This window comes from Onychomys torridus, chromosome 3, assembly GCF_903995425.1.
Source record: "Onychomys torridus chromosome 3, mOncTor1.1, whole genome shotgun sequence".
Classification (NCBI taxonomy): domain Eukaryota; kingdom Metazoa; phylum Chordata; class Mammalia; order Rodentia; family Cricetidae; genus Onychomys; species Onychomys torridus.
Window position 1 is genome coordinate 142,897,276 of NC_050445.1, and position 18,890 is coordinate 142,916,165.

The following is an 18,890-nucleotide window of genomic DNA, read 5'->3' on the forward strand; positions in this document are numbered from 1 at the left end:
AGACAAAATGACAGCCTACAGAATGGGAAAAGATCTTCACCAACCCAACATCTGACAAAGGGCTGATCACCAAAATATATAAAGAACTCAAAAAGCTAGACTTCAAAATACTGAACAATCCAATTATAAAATGGTCTACAGAGCTTAACAGAGAATTTTCAACAGAAGAATCTCAAATGGCTGAAAGGCATTTAAGGAATTACTCAACATCCTTAGTCATCAGGGAAATGCAAATCAAAACAACTCTGAGATACCATCTTACACCTGTCAGAATGGCTAAGATCAAAAACACTGAAGACAGCTTATATTGGAGAGGATGTGGTGCAAGGGGAACACTACTCCACTGTTGGTAGGAATGCAAGCTTGAACAGCCACTCTCGAAATCAGTATGGTGGTTTCTCAGAAAATTAGGAATAAGTCTTCCTCAAGACCCAGCTATACCATTCTTGGGCATATACCCAAGGAATGCTCAATTTTACCACAAGGACACATGCTCAACTATGTTCATATCAGCATTATTCGTAATAGCAAGAACCTGGAAACAACTTAGATTCCCCTCAACTGAAGAATGGATAAAGAAAATGTGGCACATATACACAAGAGAGTACTACTCAGCAGTAAAAAGCAATGATATTATGAAATTTGCAGGCACATGGGTGGAACTAGAAAATATCATCTTGACTGAGGTAACCCAGACTCAGAAGGACAAACACAGTATGAAAAGGGATGGCCAGAATGTAACCCACTGCTATAGAGAGGCTAGCTAACAAGGAAAGACCCTAGGAGGGACACATGGATGACTCTGCGAAGGAGAAGTGGATGAGATCTACACGAGAGGGGGAGGAGTAGGGGATGAGAACATAGGGAAATGGGAGGGTCAAGCTGGATCAGGGACAGAGTGGGAGGGCAGGGAGGGAGATAACATGATAGATGACAACATCACGGGAATAGGAAGAGGCAGGGTGCTGGAAAGGCTCTTAGGAATCCAGAAGGATGACCCCACTTTGGTCTGCTGGCAGTGGTCCAAAGAGTGTCTGGACTGGTCTACTCTGGTGACTGGTCTAGCAAATAACCTAGCTGTCACCATAGAGCCTTTGTTCAGTGACTAATGGGGATAGATGCAGAGATCCATGGCCAGGCACCAGGCTGAGCTCTGGGAATCCAATTGATGAGAGAGAGGAGAGATTCTGCAGGCGGGAGACATCTAGATCATGATGGGAAGACGTGCAGAGATGACAGGCCACACTAGTGGAAGCCCATGAATTGTGGACTGGTGGCTGTGGAGCCCAAATGGGACTGGACTAGGTCCTCTGGATATGGAAGACAGTTGTTTGGCTCGAACTTTTTTGGGGGCACCCAGTCAGGGGGATTGGGATCTGTCCCTGGTTCATGGGCAGGCTTCTGGGAATCTAGTGCCTTGGTGCAGTGGGAAGGGGCTTGGAGCTGCCTAGGCTCAATGTGCCAGGCTGTGCAGACTCCTCATGGGAGACCTTGATTTGGGGGATGTGGGGATGTGGGATGGCTTAGGAGAGAGGGCTGGAGGAGGTGGGAGGAAGAAGGAGGGGGTATCTGTGGGTGGTATTTGGAGTGAGTAGAAAATTTCTTAATATAGAAAAAAAAGTAAGATTATTGTGTAAACTTTCTGCACTTCAAAATTTATAAGCATATAGGTATGATTAAAAATCTCCTAGCTATAAAGTCCAAACCAGATGATTCCTTCACAAATTATGATCATATTAATGAGCCTTCTCCTATTTGGCCTAAACCAGCCATGGGTTCTTGCATTATGGGAGGATGCCAGGGTGGACAGCTTGTTCAAGGCATACATCCCCTATTTATTAAGCGTACACTTTCAAATAAAAAAGGATTGTAGTTCTATACTGCTAATTCTTCCACCTTTATTGAAGAATTCCAGTATATAATTTCACCAACAATTTTCTCCCTGAATGCAGGAGAATGTGGGAATAAGCCAGAGCACAGGCAGACAAAGTCCAGACAACTTGCTATCTGACCTGTCTCTGTAAGCCTGCTCTTAAAGTGCTACTTCTTCCTCCAGGGTTCCCCTGACATTAGGGCAAACTTAAACATCCTGAAGGGGGGCCCTAACTCCACAGGAAGAAGAAGTCTTAGTGTTGGTCTTCAAGGTATACCATGGGAAAGATGAAAATGGTCTCAAAACAAAAATACCTGATACTATGTAAGGCCTTTCATCCAGGCACAGCAACTTATCTCTTGCTTTCAAAAGCCCTAAGAACCTCTGTGTCCCTGCTTCAAATGCTGTCAGGAGGGTCATTGGGCCTGGGTCTCCCAAAACCCTCATATAAAATTCAGACCATCCCACAGTGCCATCAAGAGGGACATTATGCTCATGTTATTTGTGGTGTGGGTGTATCAGGCTCAGGTCACCCTCCAGCCCACCTCTTAGGTCTGACCATGGATGACTGAGGGACCCAGGCTCTCTTGTCCTGACAACCACCACCTCCAACCGGGGGCCTCAGGTAATCATCACAATATTAGAGTGATCCATCTCCTTTCTTCTGGACACCTGGGCCTATTAATTAGTCCCAGTGGAGTCTTGGTTACCCACCTTTCCTTGTTTCCCTATTGTCAGGGTAGGGGGACATCTTACCAACCTCATCAAACCCCTCCATTTAGTTGTATTTTTAGGGCTATCACCTTTGTTCACTCCTTCCTAGCAATACTAACTTCTCCTGTCCCTTTGCTGGGAAGGTACTTACTAGCCAGAGTGGGAGCTTCTATTTCTTTTGTTTCCCATCGGCTTGACCCCACCACTCCCCTCTCCTTCTCAAAACCACACAATCTGACACATTTTTCCCTTTCCTGAGAATGGGACACCCCAAATCCCTCTATAACCAAACATCGTTCCCCTCTTGTTACCCAACTGCATAACCCTACTAATTATATCACCTAGGCTCAATATCCACTCTCTCTCCAAAGTCTTAGGGGACTTAAGTCTCTTATCTCTGACCTCTTAAGAAAGACTCTCCTGTGCCCCTCACTTCTTCCCTCATACTTGTGGTTAAAAACCCCAATGGAACCTACTGCTTGACTCTGGATCTCCAATTTAATCAGCTCAGGAGTGGTTCCCCATCAACCTGCAGTACCCAACCTCTATAAGCTTCAGTGGGCCCTCCCAGCCTGAACCACTAATCAATAGGCCGAACATCTCTCACCCATGCCTTTCAACTACCATGGAGACTAGGTCACTCTTAACCAAGATTCTGATTTGGCTCAAGCTGCTGATTTGACTCTCTTAAGGTGCATAGGGATCATTTGTTTCCGCCAGCTTCTTCTCCCCATCATATTTGGTTCCAAATTCTAGTGTCTGCCTCCAGCTGTTTCTTCTCTCTATCTGGTTTAACCATCCATCTCTCTTCTCCTACTTAGTAAGTGTCCTCTCTCTGTCTCCTCCTAACTGCTATGCCCTCTGTAGTTAGAGTTTTCCTGCCTGGTCCAGTCAGGACAAATCTCTCTCATCCGCCAGGCCCATAGACGCTCAGACCCAACCAAGAAAGCACATAGAAACTTACATTGTTTAGAAACTGTATGGCTGTGGCAGGCTTCTCGTTATCTACTTCTTTTATCTTAAATTAACCCATTTCTGTTAGTCTATACTTTGCCACGTGGCTTGTGGCTTACCAGTGTCTTTACATGTTGCTTCTCATAGCGGCGGCTGGCGGTGTCTCCCCAGCCTTCTACTTCCCAGAATTCTCTTCTCTCTTGTCCCGCCTATACTTCCTGCCGGGCCACTGGCCAATCAGAACTTTATTTACACAGAGCAATATCCACAGCAGCCCTCCAGTGTCCCACCACAATGGCTATGCTCTAGTTATTAAGACACTTGCTCCTCTGCCTCTGTTGGAACACTTCCTGTTTCCTTGCCTCCTTACCTTAGTAGCTGCCTGCTAAATCCTGCAGCATCCTTAAGCACTTCTGGGTCTTTGAAACCTTGTTCCTCCTGTCTCCCAGCTCTATCTTGAAAGTCTCACAGCTTCTCTATGCCAGCCTGGCCTTCTCTCTTTCCTCTCAGCTCCCACTTGGAGCTTATAGAAACTCCTTCTGGTGGAGTTCATTTTGCAATCTTTCTTCTCTTCCTCCATGAACTTAAATTTTATTAAAACCCCAAGAAGTAAAGTCCAAAAATATTTTGACAACGTTCTTAATGAATTAAATTCCAGAATTTATGGCATTGTTTTTAGTCTTGTCTAGATCTCCCTTCATGTTGGTCACTGAATTAAAAAAAAAAAAAATGTTGACTGTCTCTAAAAATATTTGGAGGCCACAGACCAAAAATCATCTTTCCTGTGATTACTGAATTATTTCCTTGTTTCCACTTGTCCTTCACTTTTTAAGATCCCAGGCATTCAAAAGAGGAAGTAATGAGAAAAAAGTTCATATGTGGTCATAAAACAGGGGTAACTAATACCGTTATTGTAGCTTAGGTTTAAGATATGAATACCATCTCATACATGAATACTTATTTAATTTAGAATCATCTATGGTCTCCCAAGCACCTGTAAGTATAGTTGTCTGAGATAGTTTTCATCCTTGACATCACCACACATTATGAATTGATTTTGATATTGGTATTAGCAAATCAAGAATGGAGCATCAGACATAATCAACATCTAACAGGTTTCTTACAAATGCTTTGACACTTTCCATACCTTGGATTAAAAACTACTGGGCACTGAATACTGTGAAGTGTAGCTGTTGGACTTGCTACAAACCCAATGTCTCTTTATGTAGTCCCTGCTACTTCTGATCCTCCAATCACCCAGGTAGGCATGTTTTTCTTCTCCTTCAACAGGAACCCTAAAACAAAAAATAAAATTTCTCCAGAGGCTATCATTGCATTCACTCCTGCAATGACATCTTACTCATCTCCAATGCTTATTTGTAGTATGAGTCAAAGAAAGGAAGACTCTGTGAGGAATCACCAACATTGCTTTTTCACCTACTGTCTTTTGCATCTTAGGGTTCAACTTGAACATTGACCCCATTGTCATTGATTCATATTGACCTGAATGTGTATATAGGGCATTTAACAGATGTTTGCTGCCATGTTCAAAAGAACTGGTACCATGGTTTGCCTCACTGAGGGAGATATTAAATTCTATCTGGAAGTATTTTACACATGTGTGCAAGTGGGGAAAACCCACTTCTTAGTAAATAGCTGAAAAGGCTTTAATGATGGAAATGAGTGGGTCTGTGTTTTATTGTTTCAGTGAATGACTCCATTCAAACTGGTTAGCTATGATCATATCCAAGAGATGCCTGGAGTCCCCTTTGATGATGAGTATTTAGAGGAAGTTCCCAATATCCCTGGAGTCTCTGTTTCTGTGACAGGTGCAGCTGTGTAAACAGTGGACTGACAAGTCCTACCCCAGCAGTTCTGCAGTGGCGTCCTGGGGTTTCAGAGCCCTCATTGCCCATCAGCGGTTCTGTCTACATCCCACAAGGGCAGTTATCAGCAGGAAATGTTTTGCATTGGTGATGGAAATGAAAAGATTACTCCTGATGCCATCATCATGTTAAAGATTTCAAGTCAAATCATACTAGGGAAATGCTTTGAAGATGATGGATAATAAATAGGAAAGCATCCAAAGGATTTGAATTTGTAGGAATGTGGAGTTTTCTGGGGATTGGCTCTTGCATATAAGCACACACCCTGCCTCAGAGCCAACCTCAAGACCAAGGATTTATGTTTTTTTGCCTTTTATAACAATTGGCTTCACATGACACTGACTTTTGTCTCTCATGGTCACAATTCACACATCACAACACATGAACACAGTAGAAAGAAAAGTGGTCTGAAAACATACAAGTTATTATATTCAATGTTGTCTGTCCACTTCCAAGGGTGTTGTGTTGATTCTCTCTGGAGGTCGATCCAGGAGAAAGAATTACCCACATATCTCTTCAGGAAATTCTGTCATAAAACATGAAAAGCAAGTACATGTGTCTCTCTGTTTAAAATGTCCATTGGGTCTCTCTGTCTTACAGCCTCCTTTCTGGAAGGCAGCAGGTTGTAACTGAGGACCATTGACTTTAAAGCCATCATAACCTTCAGCTGTCAGTGGATGCATTTGAGACTCATAAGCTGAAGTATATTGGTGGCTCCTAATTCCTCTGGGGCTAGAATGATCCCTTATCAAGCCTGGCCTTCCAGTTATCAACAGTTGCCACATTCAGTTTCTAACACCTGCCAGCTTGGACAAAGACTTCCATGTTAACATGTATCTCAGTGGATTGTCTGCCGTGAAGGTTGACAATGAGCCCTACATGAGAGCTTGTCTGTGGAAGGTCTCAGGACTCCAGTCAGAAGCAAAAACACCAGCAACTGCATACACTAACATGTTCCCCATGTCCCCCGTATAGGAAGGGTGTAATCCTTCCTCATACTTCAGCTTTACGATCCCTGTCACAAGGCAATACATATTCAACAGAAAAACAACAAACCAATTCCTGATTCTTTCTTACCAGCTCCTTCAGGCCGTCAAATCGAGCTAGTTGGGCCCCTACTGCCATGCAAGATGTCTGGCTGAATGTCCAGTTTCTCATGTCTTCAGAAAAATAAAAACATTTATTTCCAAATCCAATCCAGTCCTTTGGACAGGTGGCATAGCAAGGTCCAGGAGTTGAAATGACTGATTTTTCTGTTCTCACTAAAATGCAGACAGTACAATGAAATATAATAAAGAAACATTTTCATGTCTTGTCTCCTTGGCTAGCCATGCAAGTCTCAGTTGGGAGGTGTGTGCTACAGCTCTACTAATTTATCTCTAGGAGACCCATCCTAACATGATGGTGTCCAATCCAGGGCCTTCCAGTGAGCTCTGAGGAAATGCTTTATTTTTCTTCTTTGTATTTTGTTTTCTGAGACAGAATCTCACTATGTCCCCGGCCTGGTCTGTATCTCACTATGCAGACTGCACTTGTCTGGAGCTTATAGTAATTCTCCTGGCTGTGTCTCCTGAGTGCTGGGGTTAAAAGACACAATATCCTGTGAGGAAATCATTTCTAAGCAATCAGCCCCTTAGGACTGAGAGGTCTAAACTTCCTCCATTTTACAAGCTGGGTCTAAGTTCCAGTTTCCTAAACAAAGGGCTGTTAATCAACACCTTCAGACAACAAGGATGAGGGAGAGAGCACAGAGCAGGTACAAGGCCTGAGTCATCTTCACAGTATCTCAAAGCAATGACATACACATACACATACACATATACATATATACATATACATATACATACATACATATACCTGTACATCATATGCATACACATGCTGCCTCTTCTTAGAGCCACTCAGAATGGTGTGTAAGAAGCTCTGATTTTCAGAGGATAGCTTAGAAGAATAACACTTTTCCGTCATACCTTCAGCTTTTTCTTCCTTTGACAGATTAGAAGGTTTGCACTGTTCTTTCAAGGGGTCTCTAAATCCTAGAAATAAGTGATTTCATAAGAGATATTAAGTACCAGAAACGTATCCCACAGTAATTTTTAGTTGAACAGATTTGTTTACCTGTTCCCAGTTCTTATACCCAGTACCATGAGACTTCAGTGAAGGGGACAAATGGAAGAGGCAGTGAGGGTGACTGAAATTCTTTTTATCTGACTCTTTTTGGGTTATGCTGACTAAGACTTTTTGTCAAATTGTTTGTCCATGTTTAGGCCTGTGTATTATTTTCTGACATGGTTAAAGTTGATTTTATAAAACAATATTATTTGTCCATGTTTAGGCCTGTGTATTATTTTCTGACATGGTTAAAGTTGATTTTATAAAACAATATTATGAAACGTACACTCGAGCTATGACAAAAAGCTGTAATTCTGAGCAGTCCACAACTAAAAGCTTATTAATGATATACTTATAGCACTTTCTATTTAGTATTTTCAGACAGTGGTTGAGGAAATTAACTGAAACCAAGAGACATTGGGGTTCTTTTCCTTCCCCAACCATATTGCTCTTCACTCCACTCACTTCTCTTAGGGGCATCAGCCTCCTTGAGGTTTCTCCTTTACTTTCTTGTTTTGTTCTCTGCCTCCAATTGGTCTCCCAGGAGGATATGTCTCCTGCATCTTTGTCTAGAGTTTGCTTGATGTCATCTTCCCAGGGATGCTGAGCCTGGCCTCCTGTGCACACCACAGCCTGTGCTGATCCTTCACTGCATCTCCCTGCTAGACCGGAAGTTCTCAGAGAACAGGAATTTCCAGTGTGTTTTCTCTCCAGCCCTTCCCACAGTGCCTGGCTCACAGTGGTCAGTAAGTATAGGTGACAATGTGGATGTGGATAGAAGGCTGCAGAATCTGGAGATGAGTCACTCACCTGAAAAAGCAACAAAAAGTGTAATTACAGCCACAGCGAGGACCATGATCATTGCATAGCAGCAGTAGAGCTTAGCAGGAGACTCAGGGGAGATGATTGTGAGATATTTTTCTTGGAGCTTTTTACCTGAAAATATAAATATCAGAACATCAAACTTAAGAACCTGCAAAGGGCAGGTGAAGGTGACCGAGCAAAAGGTAATGGTGTCTGCTCACCATTCTAGTGTGACTCTGGGGGTCTTAGTCAGGATAATAGGGCAAGAATAAGAAATAACAGTCAAGCCTCATAGAGACAAAAGTGTTGGTATTCAGACAACATGGATATATCTACATATAAATTTCTAAGAAGTCTATTAAAAGGGCTCTAAAAGTAATGAACAAGTTTACAATGTTGTAGAAAAATATGTCAATGCAGAAAATAATTTTCATTTTCATACACCAGCAATTGTCAAATGCAAACAATTGTATAAGGATAGCAAATTTCACAGCACTGCTAAACACACAATTATACATCTAATGAAACATTGAGTTTTTAAAACTCTCAGTACAATGTAGGTACAATTTCTTTTGAGAGAGAGACAGAGAGACAGAGACAGACAGATGGACAGACAGACAGAGGCTGGGAGTGGGGAGGGAAACTCTGCCAGTCTATTGTTAAACTTTTTTTTTTTTTAAGGATCAGAGCAGAGTGTTCATTGCACTAAATCCCATTTATTTTTCTTGTGTATAGATAAAGCTTTTGGTATTATAACCAAGACAATCTTTGCTTGAGACAAACTCTCATTCATAAAGATGTTTTTCATATTTTCTTCCAATAGATTTAAGTTCTAGGCTTCATGTTTGGGGTGTGATCCATTCTGAGTCTGTTATAATGCAAAGGATGAGGTGTGAGCCTTACCATGAAAACCCACTGTCTAAGCATCATATGCACAAGGGTTTTCATCTTTTCTCTATTTAAGAATTATCCACCTTCCTCAGTCTACAATACTGTGCACACACACTATAAACACACAAGGATTTTTAAAAAGAAAATTGAGCCAAAATACAGGAAAAAGTGAAGCTTATGTAGTAAACACATGTATTAACTATGCTTAACATTGTCCAAATTCAGGGAAAAATAGTTGAAAACAGTTTAGCATTTTGTTACAGAGACTACCTTTACCTCATGGCCTGAATCTAGGGAAATTTCTCTTTACATACAAGCCTGTCTGTATTTTGCAACAGCTCAAATATCCCTGAGCTTGTGACAAAGTAAATCAACATTATTCAGCACTGGAGAAAATGATGGAAAAGGGAAACTAGACCTCATGCTTACACATGCCTATATCTTATGCTGGTTAAATGATCCTCAGCCAGCTGTCCCCAGATGTCCCTAAGATAGGCCACATACACCAAAAACAAATTAAACAAACAAATGCAACCCAACCAACCAAGCAAAAACCATGTCTTAGGCTTTTATAATTAAATTATTGTTCATTTCTCTTGTCCAGAAATACTTGAGTGTTATATAGTCTGCTAGAGTAACTAATGTAACAGAGGCCTCCATGAAACTCTACTTCTATACAGACCTACTGGGACAGGTTAACAGGTTCAGGTCCTCTGAGGGTCCCTGGTGAATCTCTTCTCTTCTCTTTTAGTTTGAATCAAATTGCATTAAAATACATACCTATTTCTACCTCTTGCAGGTAGTCTGTCTCTAGCATGCCCATGGAAGCCTCTTCCACCTTTGCAGCCTTCATCTGTGAGCCAGAGGAAGAGACTCAACTGAACTCAGGAGGATGTTTGAAACTTGAAACGGTGGAGGAGACAGTGCCTGTATTCTGTTTGTTATTGCTCCTAATAAAGCCCAGCCTGCCTGGGTGATTCATTGACTACTCCTTATCAGTCCTGAACATGTCACTCACCTCTTTGCATATAGTTTTCTATTTCTTTTTTGAAATAATATTAAGTGTACTTTAAACACCGTAAGTAAAACTGATAAATACTTTAGAATTAGAAAATATCCTTATCACTGATTCTTTAAGAAAAATACTGCTTTGATTAAAATTGTTATTATTATACTGACTCCCCAGGGGAGACCTTGCATTGGAGAAGGTGGGAATGGGAGGTGGATTGGGGGGGGGGTTGGGAGGGGGGAGGAGAAAGGACAGGGAATCTGTGGCTGATATGTGAAATTAAGTTAAGTATAAAATAAAAATATTTCAAAAAAGAAAAAAACCATAAAAATTGTTACTATCAATTTGACAAAGTATCTATCTATCTATCTATCTATCTATCTATCTATTTATTTATTCACTCTTTCAAAGAGAGTCTCACTGTGTAGCTCTGGCTAGCCTCAAAATCACCATATAGACCAAGTTGGCTTCAAATTCATAGATATCAGCTTGCCTCTGCCTTCTAAGTGCTTTCAGTAAAGATGTAAGCCACCACACTCAGGCTAAGTATTTTAATTTTAGAACATGTTTACTTATTGAGTCTTGAAATTTGGCTATTCTGATAATATTCAGTAATTCTGATGTTCCTTAGAAGAATGAGGGAGCTGCTGAAAGGGTGGTAAAGGGAACACAGAGCTAGACAGCTGTGACCTATGCAGGGATCTATCCTGGAATCAGCGGCTTCATACCTCTGTGGGTGCTCTACAAAGAGAACAGGAACAGATCTGTATGAGAGCTCTCATGGTATTATTATGATAAGTAAATTGGAAGGATACAAGTCATTGGTGTGATAGAGTGCAAGAAAGAACTAAGTACAACAGATAAGAGAGGAATGAACAGGCAGTGCATGCTGGGATGTGTAATACAGACAGTGTACAAGAGAAGAGTATTGTGCTTTATTCCCCTAATGGGATGGGCAGTGATAACAGAGAGCCATGTCCTGCTATACCCAACAACGTAAGAACATTGCATGTGTACTTTGCCTTGATCTTTTTTCCCTTTTTTAAAAATAGAGAGCAAGAAAAAAAATCTCTAGAGATCAATAAAAATATTATTCTGGCTAACAAAAAAGCAGTAAATAAATTTTCAGGAATGATGTATTACAGCCAATGGAAGAATAAATACTTGTAACTATATTGTAAAACTTTGGAATAGTTATTAATGTTAAGCATAATCAAACCATGCTATAGTAATTTTATTTGATTACATGTGCACAAAGGGCATGTACAAAATAGACATACTGGTTTTATTTCTAACAGTCAAACCAAAAACTTAGTGTTCATTAATAGCAGGATAGAAACACACTATGCTATATTTATGTGGTTTGCATACCACACATCACTCAAGAAGAACCCATTCATGCAAGGCAACAGCATGAATATCCTCAAATCCTACTAAGTGAGTTGTCATGGACTATATGGGAAACAGTTTCATTTCTATCAATTTCAAAACCATGCATTTAAACACAGCATAAGAATACAGTGTAGGAAAAGGAGGAGCAAAGAGAATAGATGTTCTGAAAACAGTGGGTGGCTTAGTTAAGTATGTCATCCCAAGAACACTGGAGTACTTGTTTAGGAAAAATGATACTCAAGAGAGCTTGAAATGGATTCTGTTATTCCACCCCAAAGTACCAGTGTTTCTTGAGGCTGTGTGCAGCTTTACCAAGCTTACCTGATATGGCAAAGCCAAAACCTGCACCCTATGTAAGAACCCAGCTCTGTACATAGACACTGTCATCATTTTTAATGTTTTTTTTTTTCTGGGACTGTGAACTAGACTATCTCTTCATAGATTCAACAGGTCATAGATTAAAGGGCAAGATTACAAACTTCTAGAGTCAGATGTTTTTGCTCCTGATGACACTAAATATTTAAAATCTCTTTGCAAGGAAGAGTAATTGTTAATCCCAAAGATGGGAGACAAAGACCACTGACCCAACTTATCATGGCCAAATTTATTAAAGCAAGCAATTAAATAAAGCAAGGTTTTGTATTTGTGTACATGGGCTGCTTCAACCTAAGGCAGGGTTTGAGGAGGTCAGCCATGGATGTGAGAAAGAAAAGGCTTTTATAGCTCAGGGGTAGGGAGATTCCTACCATAAGGGATGTGGTAGGCAAAACAGCTGGGGTTATAGGAGCAGAACTAATAAGTTAGTCCTGATGGCCTCTTGATATCAAGGCATGGTTGCAGGTGACCATAACAAGGTAATCATAACAAGAGGTCATTTTAACAATAAATGATTGTAAAACCTTTTGAAACAAAGGTAGGGCTGCAATCTGGTTATAAACTACTTACTGAAACTAATATATGGTTGCAACTCCTGGACCAGACAGTACAGAACTATTTATAGTTACAGTTATAGGTGGGGCAAATTGAAAAACAGAGGATTAATCATAAACAGAAATGAACCTAGTTTGTCTTTATTCTAAGACAGGTTCCAAGTCCAAGGAATGTTGGTTCTTCATAGTAAAGACTGATCCTCCTGAAGTTAGCTAAAAGCTTCCCCAGGAACATGTGACATTTTTTTTGCACAGGCTCTTGAGAGTTTCCATTGCTGTAGGTTTCTAGCTCATCCCAGAGATGCCCCCTGATTCTGGTTGTCCCTTCTGGTACACTCTTCCTCCATCCTTCTCTGACATAGTCCCTCCTGTTCCTATCCCCATTCCCCCTTCTAGAACCCTTCCCCATCCACTGACAATGTCTATTCTATTTCCCCTTCATGGTGAGCTTCATGCATTCCTACCTTGAATCCTCTTTGTTACCCTTGCTAGCTGATGGCCATGGAATGACCACCTGTGTCTGAAGAGAGACAGTGGAGGGGGAGTAGATGGGGCAGGAGGTTGGGAACATGGCTGGGAAGAGGGGAGGGGAAAAAGCTTTGGTTAGGATGTAAAAACATGAAAAAAAATCAATATAACTTCAGATGTATGATGAAAGAAAGAAGGTTTGAAGAAAGGATTCCTATTCTCACTTCTTAGAGATAATAATATACATTTTGCAAAAAATAAATAAATAATCTTAGCACTTAAGAGGTCAAAGCAGGAAGACAGCTAGCTAGTGTGAGCTCAGTTTGGACTACAATGCTATTTCCCACTTTCTCTTCTATCAGGTTCAGTTTAACTGGATTTATATTGAGGTCTTTGATGCACTTGGACTTGAGTTTTGTGCAGGATGATAGATTTGGATCTATTTGCATTTATACATGCCAACATCCAGTTATGCCAGCATTTTTATTGAAGATGCTGTCTTTTTTCCATTATATAATTTTGACTTCTGTACAAACTCAGGTGTCCATACATGTGTGGATTTACATGTGGGTCTTAGATTTGATTCCATCAATCCACCTGTCTGTTCATATGTCAGTACTATGCTGCTTTTATTACTATAGCTCTGTAGTAGAGCTTGAAATCAGTGAGAGTGATACTTCTGCATTATTGTACAGGATTGTTTTAGCTACCCTAGGTTTTTTGTTTTTCCAAATGAAGTTGAATATTGCTCTTTCAAGATCTGTAAAGAATTGTGTTGGAATTTTGATGAGATTGCATTGTTCCTGAATAGAACACCAGTAGCACTGACTCTAAGATTGGCAATTAATAAAGGAGACCTCATGAAACTAACAAGTTCTGTAAGATGAAGGACATCATCAATAGGACAAAACAGCAGCCTACAAAATGGAATAGTATCTTCACCAGCCTCACTTCCAACAGAGGGCAGATCTCTAAAATATATAAAAACTCAAGGAATTGGACATAAAATACCAAATAATCCAATTTTAAAATGGGGTATAGATCTAAACAGAGAATTCTCAATAGGAAAATCTCAAATGGATGAAATATATTTAAAGAAATATTCAACATCCTTAGCCATTGGAGAAGTGCAAATCAAAATGACTGAGATTCTACCTTACATGTGCCAGAATGTCTAAGATCAAAACCACAAATGACAGCTTATTCTGGAGAGGATATGGAGTAGGGGTAACACTCCTCCACTGCTGGTGGGAGTGCAAACTTGTACAGCCACTTGGGAAATCAATATGGTGGTTTCTCAGAAAACTGGAAATTGATCTACCTCAAGACCCAGATATACCACTTTTGGGCATATACCCAAAGGATGTTCAGTCATACCACAAGGACACTTGCTCAACTATGTTCATAGCAGCATTATTTGTAATAGACAGAACCTGGAAATAATCTAGATGCCACTGAACCAAAGAATGGATAAAGAAATGTGGTATATTTGCACAGCGGAGTATTACTCAGCTGTTAAAAACAAGGACATTATGAAATTTTCAGGAAAATAAATGGAACTGGAAAAAATCATCCTTAGTGAGGTAACCCAAACCCAGAAAAACAAACACAGTATGTACTCAGTTATAAGTGAATATTAGCTATAAAGCAAAGGATAATCAGGCTATAATCCACAGACTCAGAGAGGCTGGGTAATGAGGAGGGCCCAAGTTGGCAAAATTGCATCTCCCAAGGAAGGATAAATAGAAGAGATCTGGTGGGTGAACTGTGGGTGGGTGAAGATGAGAACATGAGGGATGGGTTTGCAGGGTGGATGGAGGGGGAGAGTACTAAAAAAGATTAATGAAATATGATGGGGGATACGTTTTGAAGTCAGGTACAAACGTGGCACAAGGGAATCTCCCAGGAATCTACAAGGATGACCCCACCTAAGACTACTAGCGATGGTGGGTGTATAGCCTGAACCAGATGGGGCTTCCAATGGAGGGATTGGGATGCTGCCCAGCCATACAACGTTTGACCTACAGTCTGTCCTACTATGGTATGTGTGGTGTGAAGAGGAGTTAAGGGTGGTTTAGAGATTGTGGAAGTGGCCATCCATTGATTGGTCAGCCTTAGACTCAATACCATGAGAGTGAGCCAACCCCTGATACTGCCTGGAGTTCCAAGAACCAGAGGCTGGATGGCCCAGAGACCTAGGATAGAACCAAACATGATTGGAGAAAAAAAATGTCAACATAATGATGACTGATGATATTCTGCTGTATACATAGATGGTGACTACCCCAATTGTCATCAGAGAGCCTATATCCAGTAAAAGATATAAACAGATGCAGAGACTCATAGCCAAGCATTGGGTACAGCTCAGGGAATCTTGCTGAAGTGAGGGAGGAAGGATTGTACAAGCCAAGGGTGTCAAGCACATCATAAGGAAACCCACAGAAACAATTAACCTGGGCCCATAGGAGCTCACAGAATCTTGACTGACAGTCAGGGAGCCTGCATGGGACCAAACTAGGCCCTCTACATATGTGTAACAGTTGTATGGCTTGGTCTATTTGTGGATTCCCAGCAGTTGAAGCAGGGGCTGTCTGTAAGGCTTTGGCTGGGTTTTGGGAACCTATTCCTCATACTGGATTGCCCACCCTTAATATAAGGGGAAGAGGTTAGTTCTACCACAACTTGATATGCAAAGCTTTGTTGATATCCATAGCAGGCCTGCCTGCCCCTTTCTGAAACAGAAACAGAGGAGGTGTGGATGGGAGGTGGGTGAGGGGAGATTGGGGGATGGAATGAGAGGAAGGGGCATGAACTATAATCAAGATGTAAAATAAATGAATAAATTTAGTTAATCAAAATAGTAAACATAAGCTGGGTAGTGGTGGTGCACACCTTTGATACCAGCATTTGGGAGGTAGAGGCAGGTGGATCTTGGTGATTTAGGGGCCAGCCTGCTCTACAGAGTTCCAGGACAGCCAGGGCTACACAGTGAAACCCTGTCTTGAAAAACAAAAAGCCAACACAAAACAAAAAAGTAAACATAAGGTTAATTAAATAAGTAGAGCTGGACATGATGGTTCACACCCATAATTGTAGCCCTTGGGAGACTGAAGCAGGAGGATTGCTGTGAATTTGAGGTCATATTGGGATATGGAGTCTGATCTATCTCAGAAAAGCAAAATTAATTAATAAGGGGCTTGTGGACTGGAGCTGGGTGGATGAGGTTTCCAGGAAGCCACTTACAGGTGAGTTTCAGGGTTTCTGTGGTCAGGACTGGTTGTGTGTAACCATCTGAATCCATATCATACCATCAACAATCATGTCACTGATGGTCAAAGCAGGCTTTATTCCCTGACACAAGTGCTTCCTGTGTAAAACTCGAAGTGAGAGCCCATTCCAGGTTAGAAAATAAAATTGACTGATAGAATCCTGATTTTATAATCACCGCATGAATTACTTGAAAGAAGTGACAGGTTTAGAATGACTGAAGTATGCCACATATATTTTGTGTGCATAGTCCAATTTTTATTTTTGCTCTGACTACCTAAAGTAGACAGTATAACATAAAATTGAGCTTGCCAGAGACTAGCCTGCCCTGGGCCACAAGCCCGCTCATCTTACTGCAAATACTACTACACTCTCCACAGATCACTGTTACCTCCATTTAGGACTAATTAATAAACACATTAAAAGTATTTAAAAATCTCATCCAAGTTCCCAGGATAAGTAATTGGGAAAGCTTGGACTTAAATCCATAGAAAACAAGCACAGAAATATAGTCCCTAGCCCTGCTGGCTCGCTCCCCAGCCTGGATTGGCCTAGTCATTCTAGTCAATAGCATATATAACTTTTACATGACACAGAAAATGACAAAATGAGTCTATGGACTGAAATGGAAACATTTTTAAATATGATACCATCTACTAAATCCCGGAATACTTAGGAAATAACAAAGTATTTAAGAGTGTACCAAATACATAATGGGAGGTATTCAGTGTCAGTAACATGGTGGAGTAAGACACTGTTTGGATTAATTTTCTTCTCTTTGAGACCACCTAACTGACAGAAGGAACATTTGGGAGAATTCATTCTGGCTCACAGATCAAAGAATACAGTCCATCACGTTATGGGGACCTTAGCAGAAGCACTCTGCACCAGCCTGTGGTGACAGGACTGTCCAGCAAGGGCTTATTGCCTGACCCCAACCAGGATGCAGAGAGCTGGGCCTGATGCTGGAATGTGAACCTCAGCCCCCACTAGCAGCAATCAACTCTCTCTACCTAGGAGCCACTTCCAAAGATCCCAAACCTTCCCAGACAGCCCCTGAGATGGAGACAAAGTGTTTAAGCACTTTGGCCTGGAGGGAACATGGTGGGAGCCATGTGACTTCTTTGGGGGGGGGACAAGGCCTGAAAATAACATGAATGGCTGTCCTTGTGGCGAGGCCCTGGAGACCCTGACCCATTTGGCGAAGACCTATGGACAGTTAGCTGCATAATTCTGGACATGACCCCAGAAGCATATGTGCTACCTGCTCTCCTGGCTTTCACCATGCTAACCATACTGCTGGGCTGAACGAGTCACAGTAGATTATAGTTTAATTTTATGTATTTTCGTAACTGCTCTGGAAAGAGTGATTTAAACCATAAGCATCTTGGAGAAATGCAAATAAATAGATGAAATCAGGAGTTAATGAGAACAGTCCAGAGACAGGGAATGAAGTAGAATCATAGAAACCCACTGTTCTTTCATTTCTAATAACTGTGCCAATACCCTAAGAACTTAAGGGAGAAGGACATGAGAATAAGAGATAAACATGCCAACTATTAAGAGTAATTTTCCAAGTTATGTTGCCTATAGGATATATGGAAAAACAGTATATCCCCAGAAGAGACAGAGTAATACAGAATATGGAATGGATTGATCCAGCTCTGGCTGGGAACCTGCAGAACCCCCAAAGGGCTTTACCCACGCCTCCCAGGGAAATGCACTTTCCACAGGTTCATGGACCTGGTTGATCTGCTGCTCAGCCCATGATTGGGTTTGTCTGTACTCTATTCCCCTGCCCTGTCACGCCCACAGTCATAGCAGTTCAGTGCAGGGGGAAGGCTAAAAACAGAGGTGGCCTTCCTCATTGCTGACTGGCAGGTCTCAAAATTCAATTCTCTGAAACCTGCTGTGGCCACTAGCACTTGACATAGACTTAGAAATGCAGGACTCCAGGAGAGCCAGCCAGAGTAGGAAGAGAACGCCTCAGGAAGACAGGAGAGTAGACACTGCTGGTTCTTGTCCAGTGGTCCTCCCCTCACCAAAACACTTGCTCTCCTTCAGCTGTGGACACCTCCTTCAAGGAACCTCGGTTCAGTATGCATCTCATTCCAACCTCACATTTCTTTGTGAAGACTAAGTTCAGGATTTCCATTTATCTTTGTGCCATGAACTCTGTGTGGCCTGCACTTAGCCAGCTACCGTGGAGGGCAATTGGATACTTGATGGCAACTTGTTAAAGTTTTGGAAGTTTCCTTGACAGCTGGGGAGGTCCTGACCCTGCTACATATATGTCCAAAATACACACGGAGATCTCATAACTGATTTTACAGTTTTGAAAAACTTAATAACAAATAAAAATGTGCATAGGACTTCAAAAAGCACTACAGAAGAAGAAGATACAGATACACAGGTGGCCAAAAAAAAAAAAAAAAAAAAAAAGCGTTTGAAAGAGGTAATACTAAACATACAGCCATGGGAAACTGTTTCAGTACTATTAGCAAAACAAAAGACTTCAAGTACTACAGAGAAGAGGGAGAATGTGCAGCCCATGAACACCATGGGAATGTTAAATAGTGTAGTCCCTGAAA

The 18,890-nt window shown here is 41.3% G+C and overlaps 1 protein-coding gene across 1 annotated transcript; it reads right to left on the reverse strand.

Moving 5' to 3' along the window:
* Positions 1 to 4,694: 4,694 nt before the first annotated feature.
* Positions 4,695 to 10,087, reverse strand: LOC118580299 (C-type lectin domain family 2 member H-like). Its single transcript, XM_036181962.1, has 5 exons — positions 10,015 to 10,087; positions 8,350 to 8,475; positions 6,505 to 6,689; positions 5,847 to 5,953; positions 4,695 to 4,836 (listed from the first exon to the last, which is right to left on the reverse strand). Exons 1-5 carry the CDS (start codon positions 10,085 to 10,087, stop codon positions 4,695 to 4,697), a joined length of 633 nt encoding a protein of 210 aa, XP_036037855.1.
* Positions 10,088 to 18,890: the final 8,803 nt, after the last annotated feature.

Excerpts from the sequence above, each read along its gene's own strand:
- LOC118580299 (XM_036181962.1), bottom strand. The coding sequence starts at position 10,087 with ATGAAGGCTGCAAAGGTGGAAGAGGCTTCCATGGGCATGCTAGAGACA. Across the intron at positions 5,954-6,504 it reads TTGACGGCCTGAAGGAGCTG|AATTTCCTGAAGAGATATGT; the intron begins GTAAGAAAGAAT and ends GTTTTATGACAG. Across the intron at positions 4,837-5,846 it reads AACATTGAATATAATAACTT|GGTTCCTGTTGAAGGAGAAG; the intron begins GTATGTTTTCAG and ends TTTTTGTTTTAG.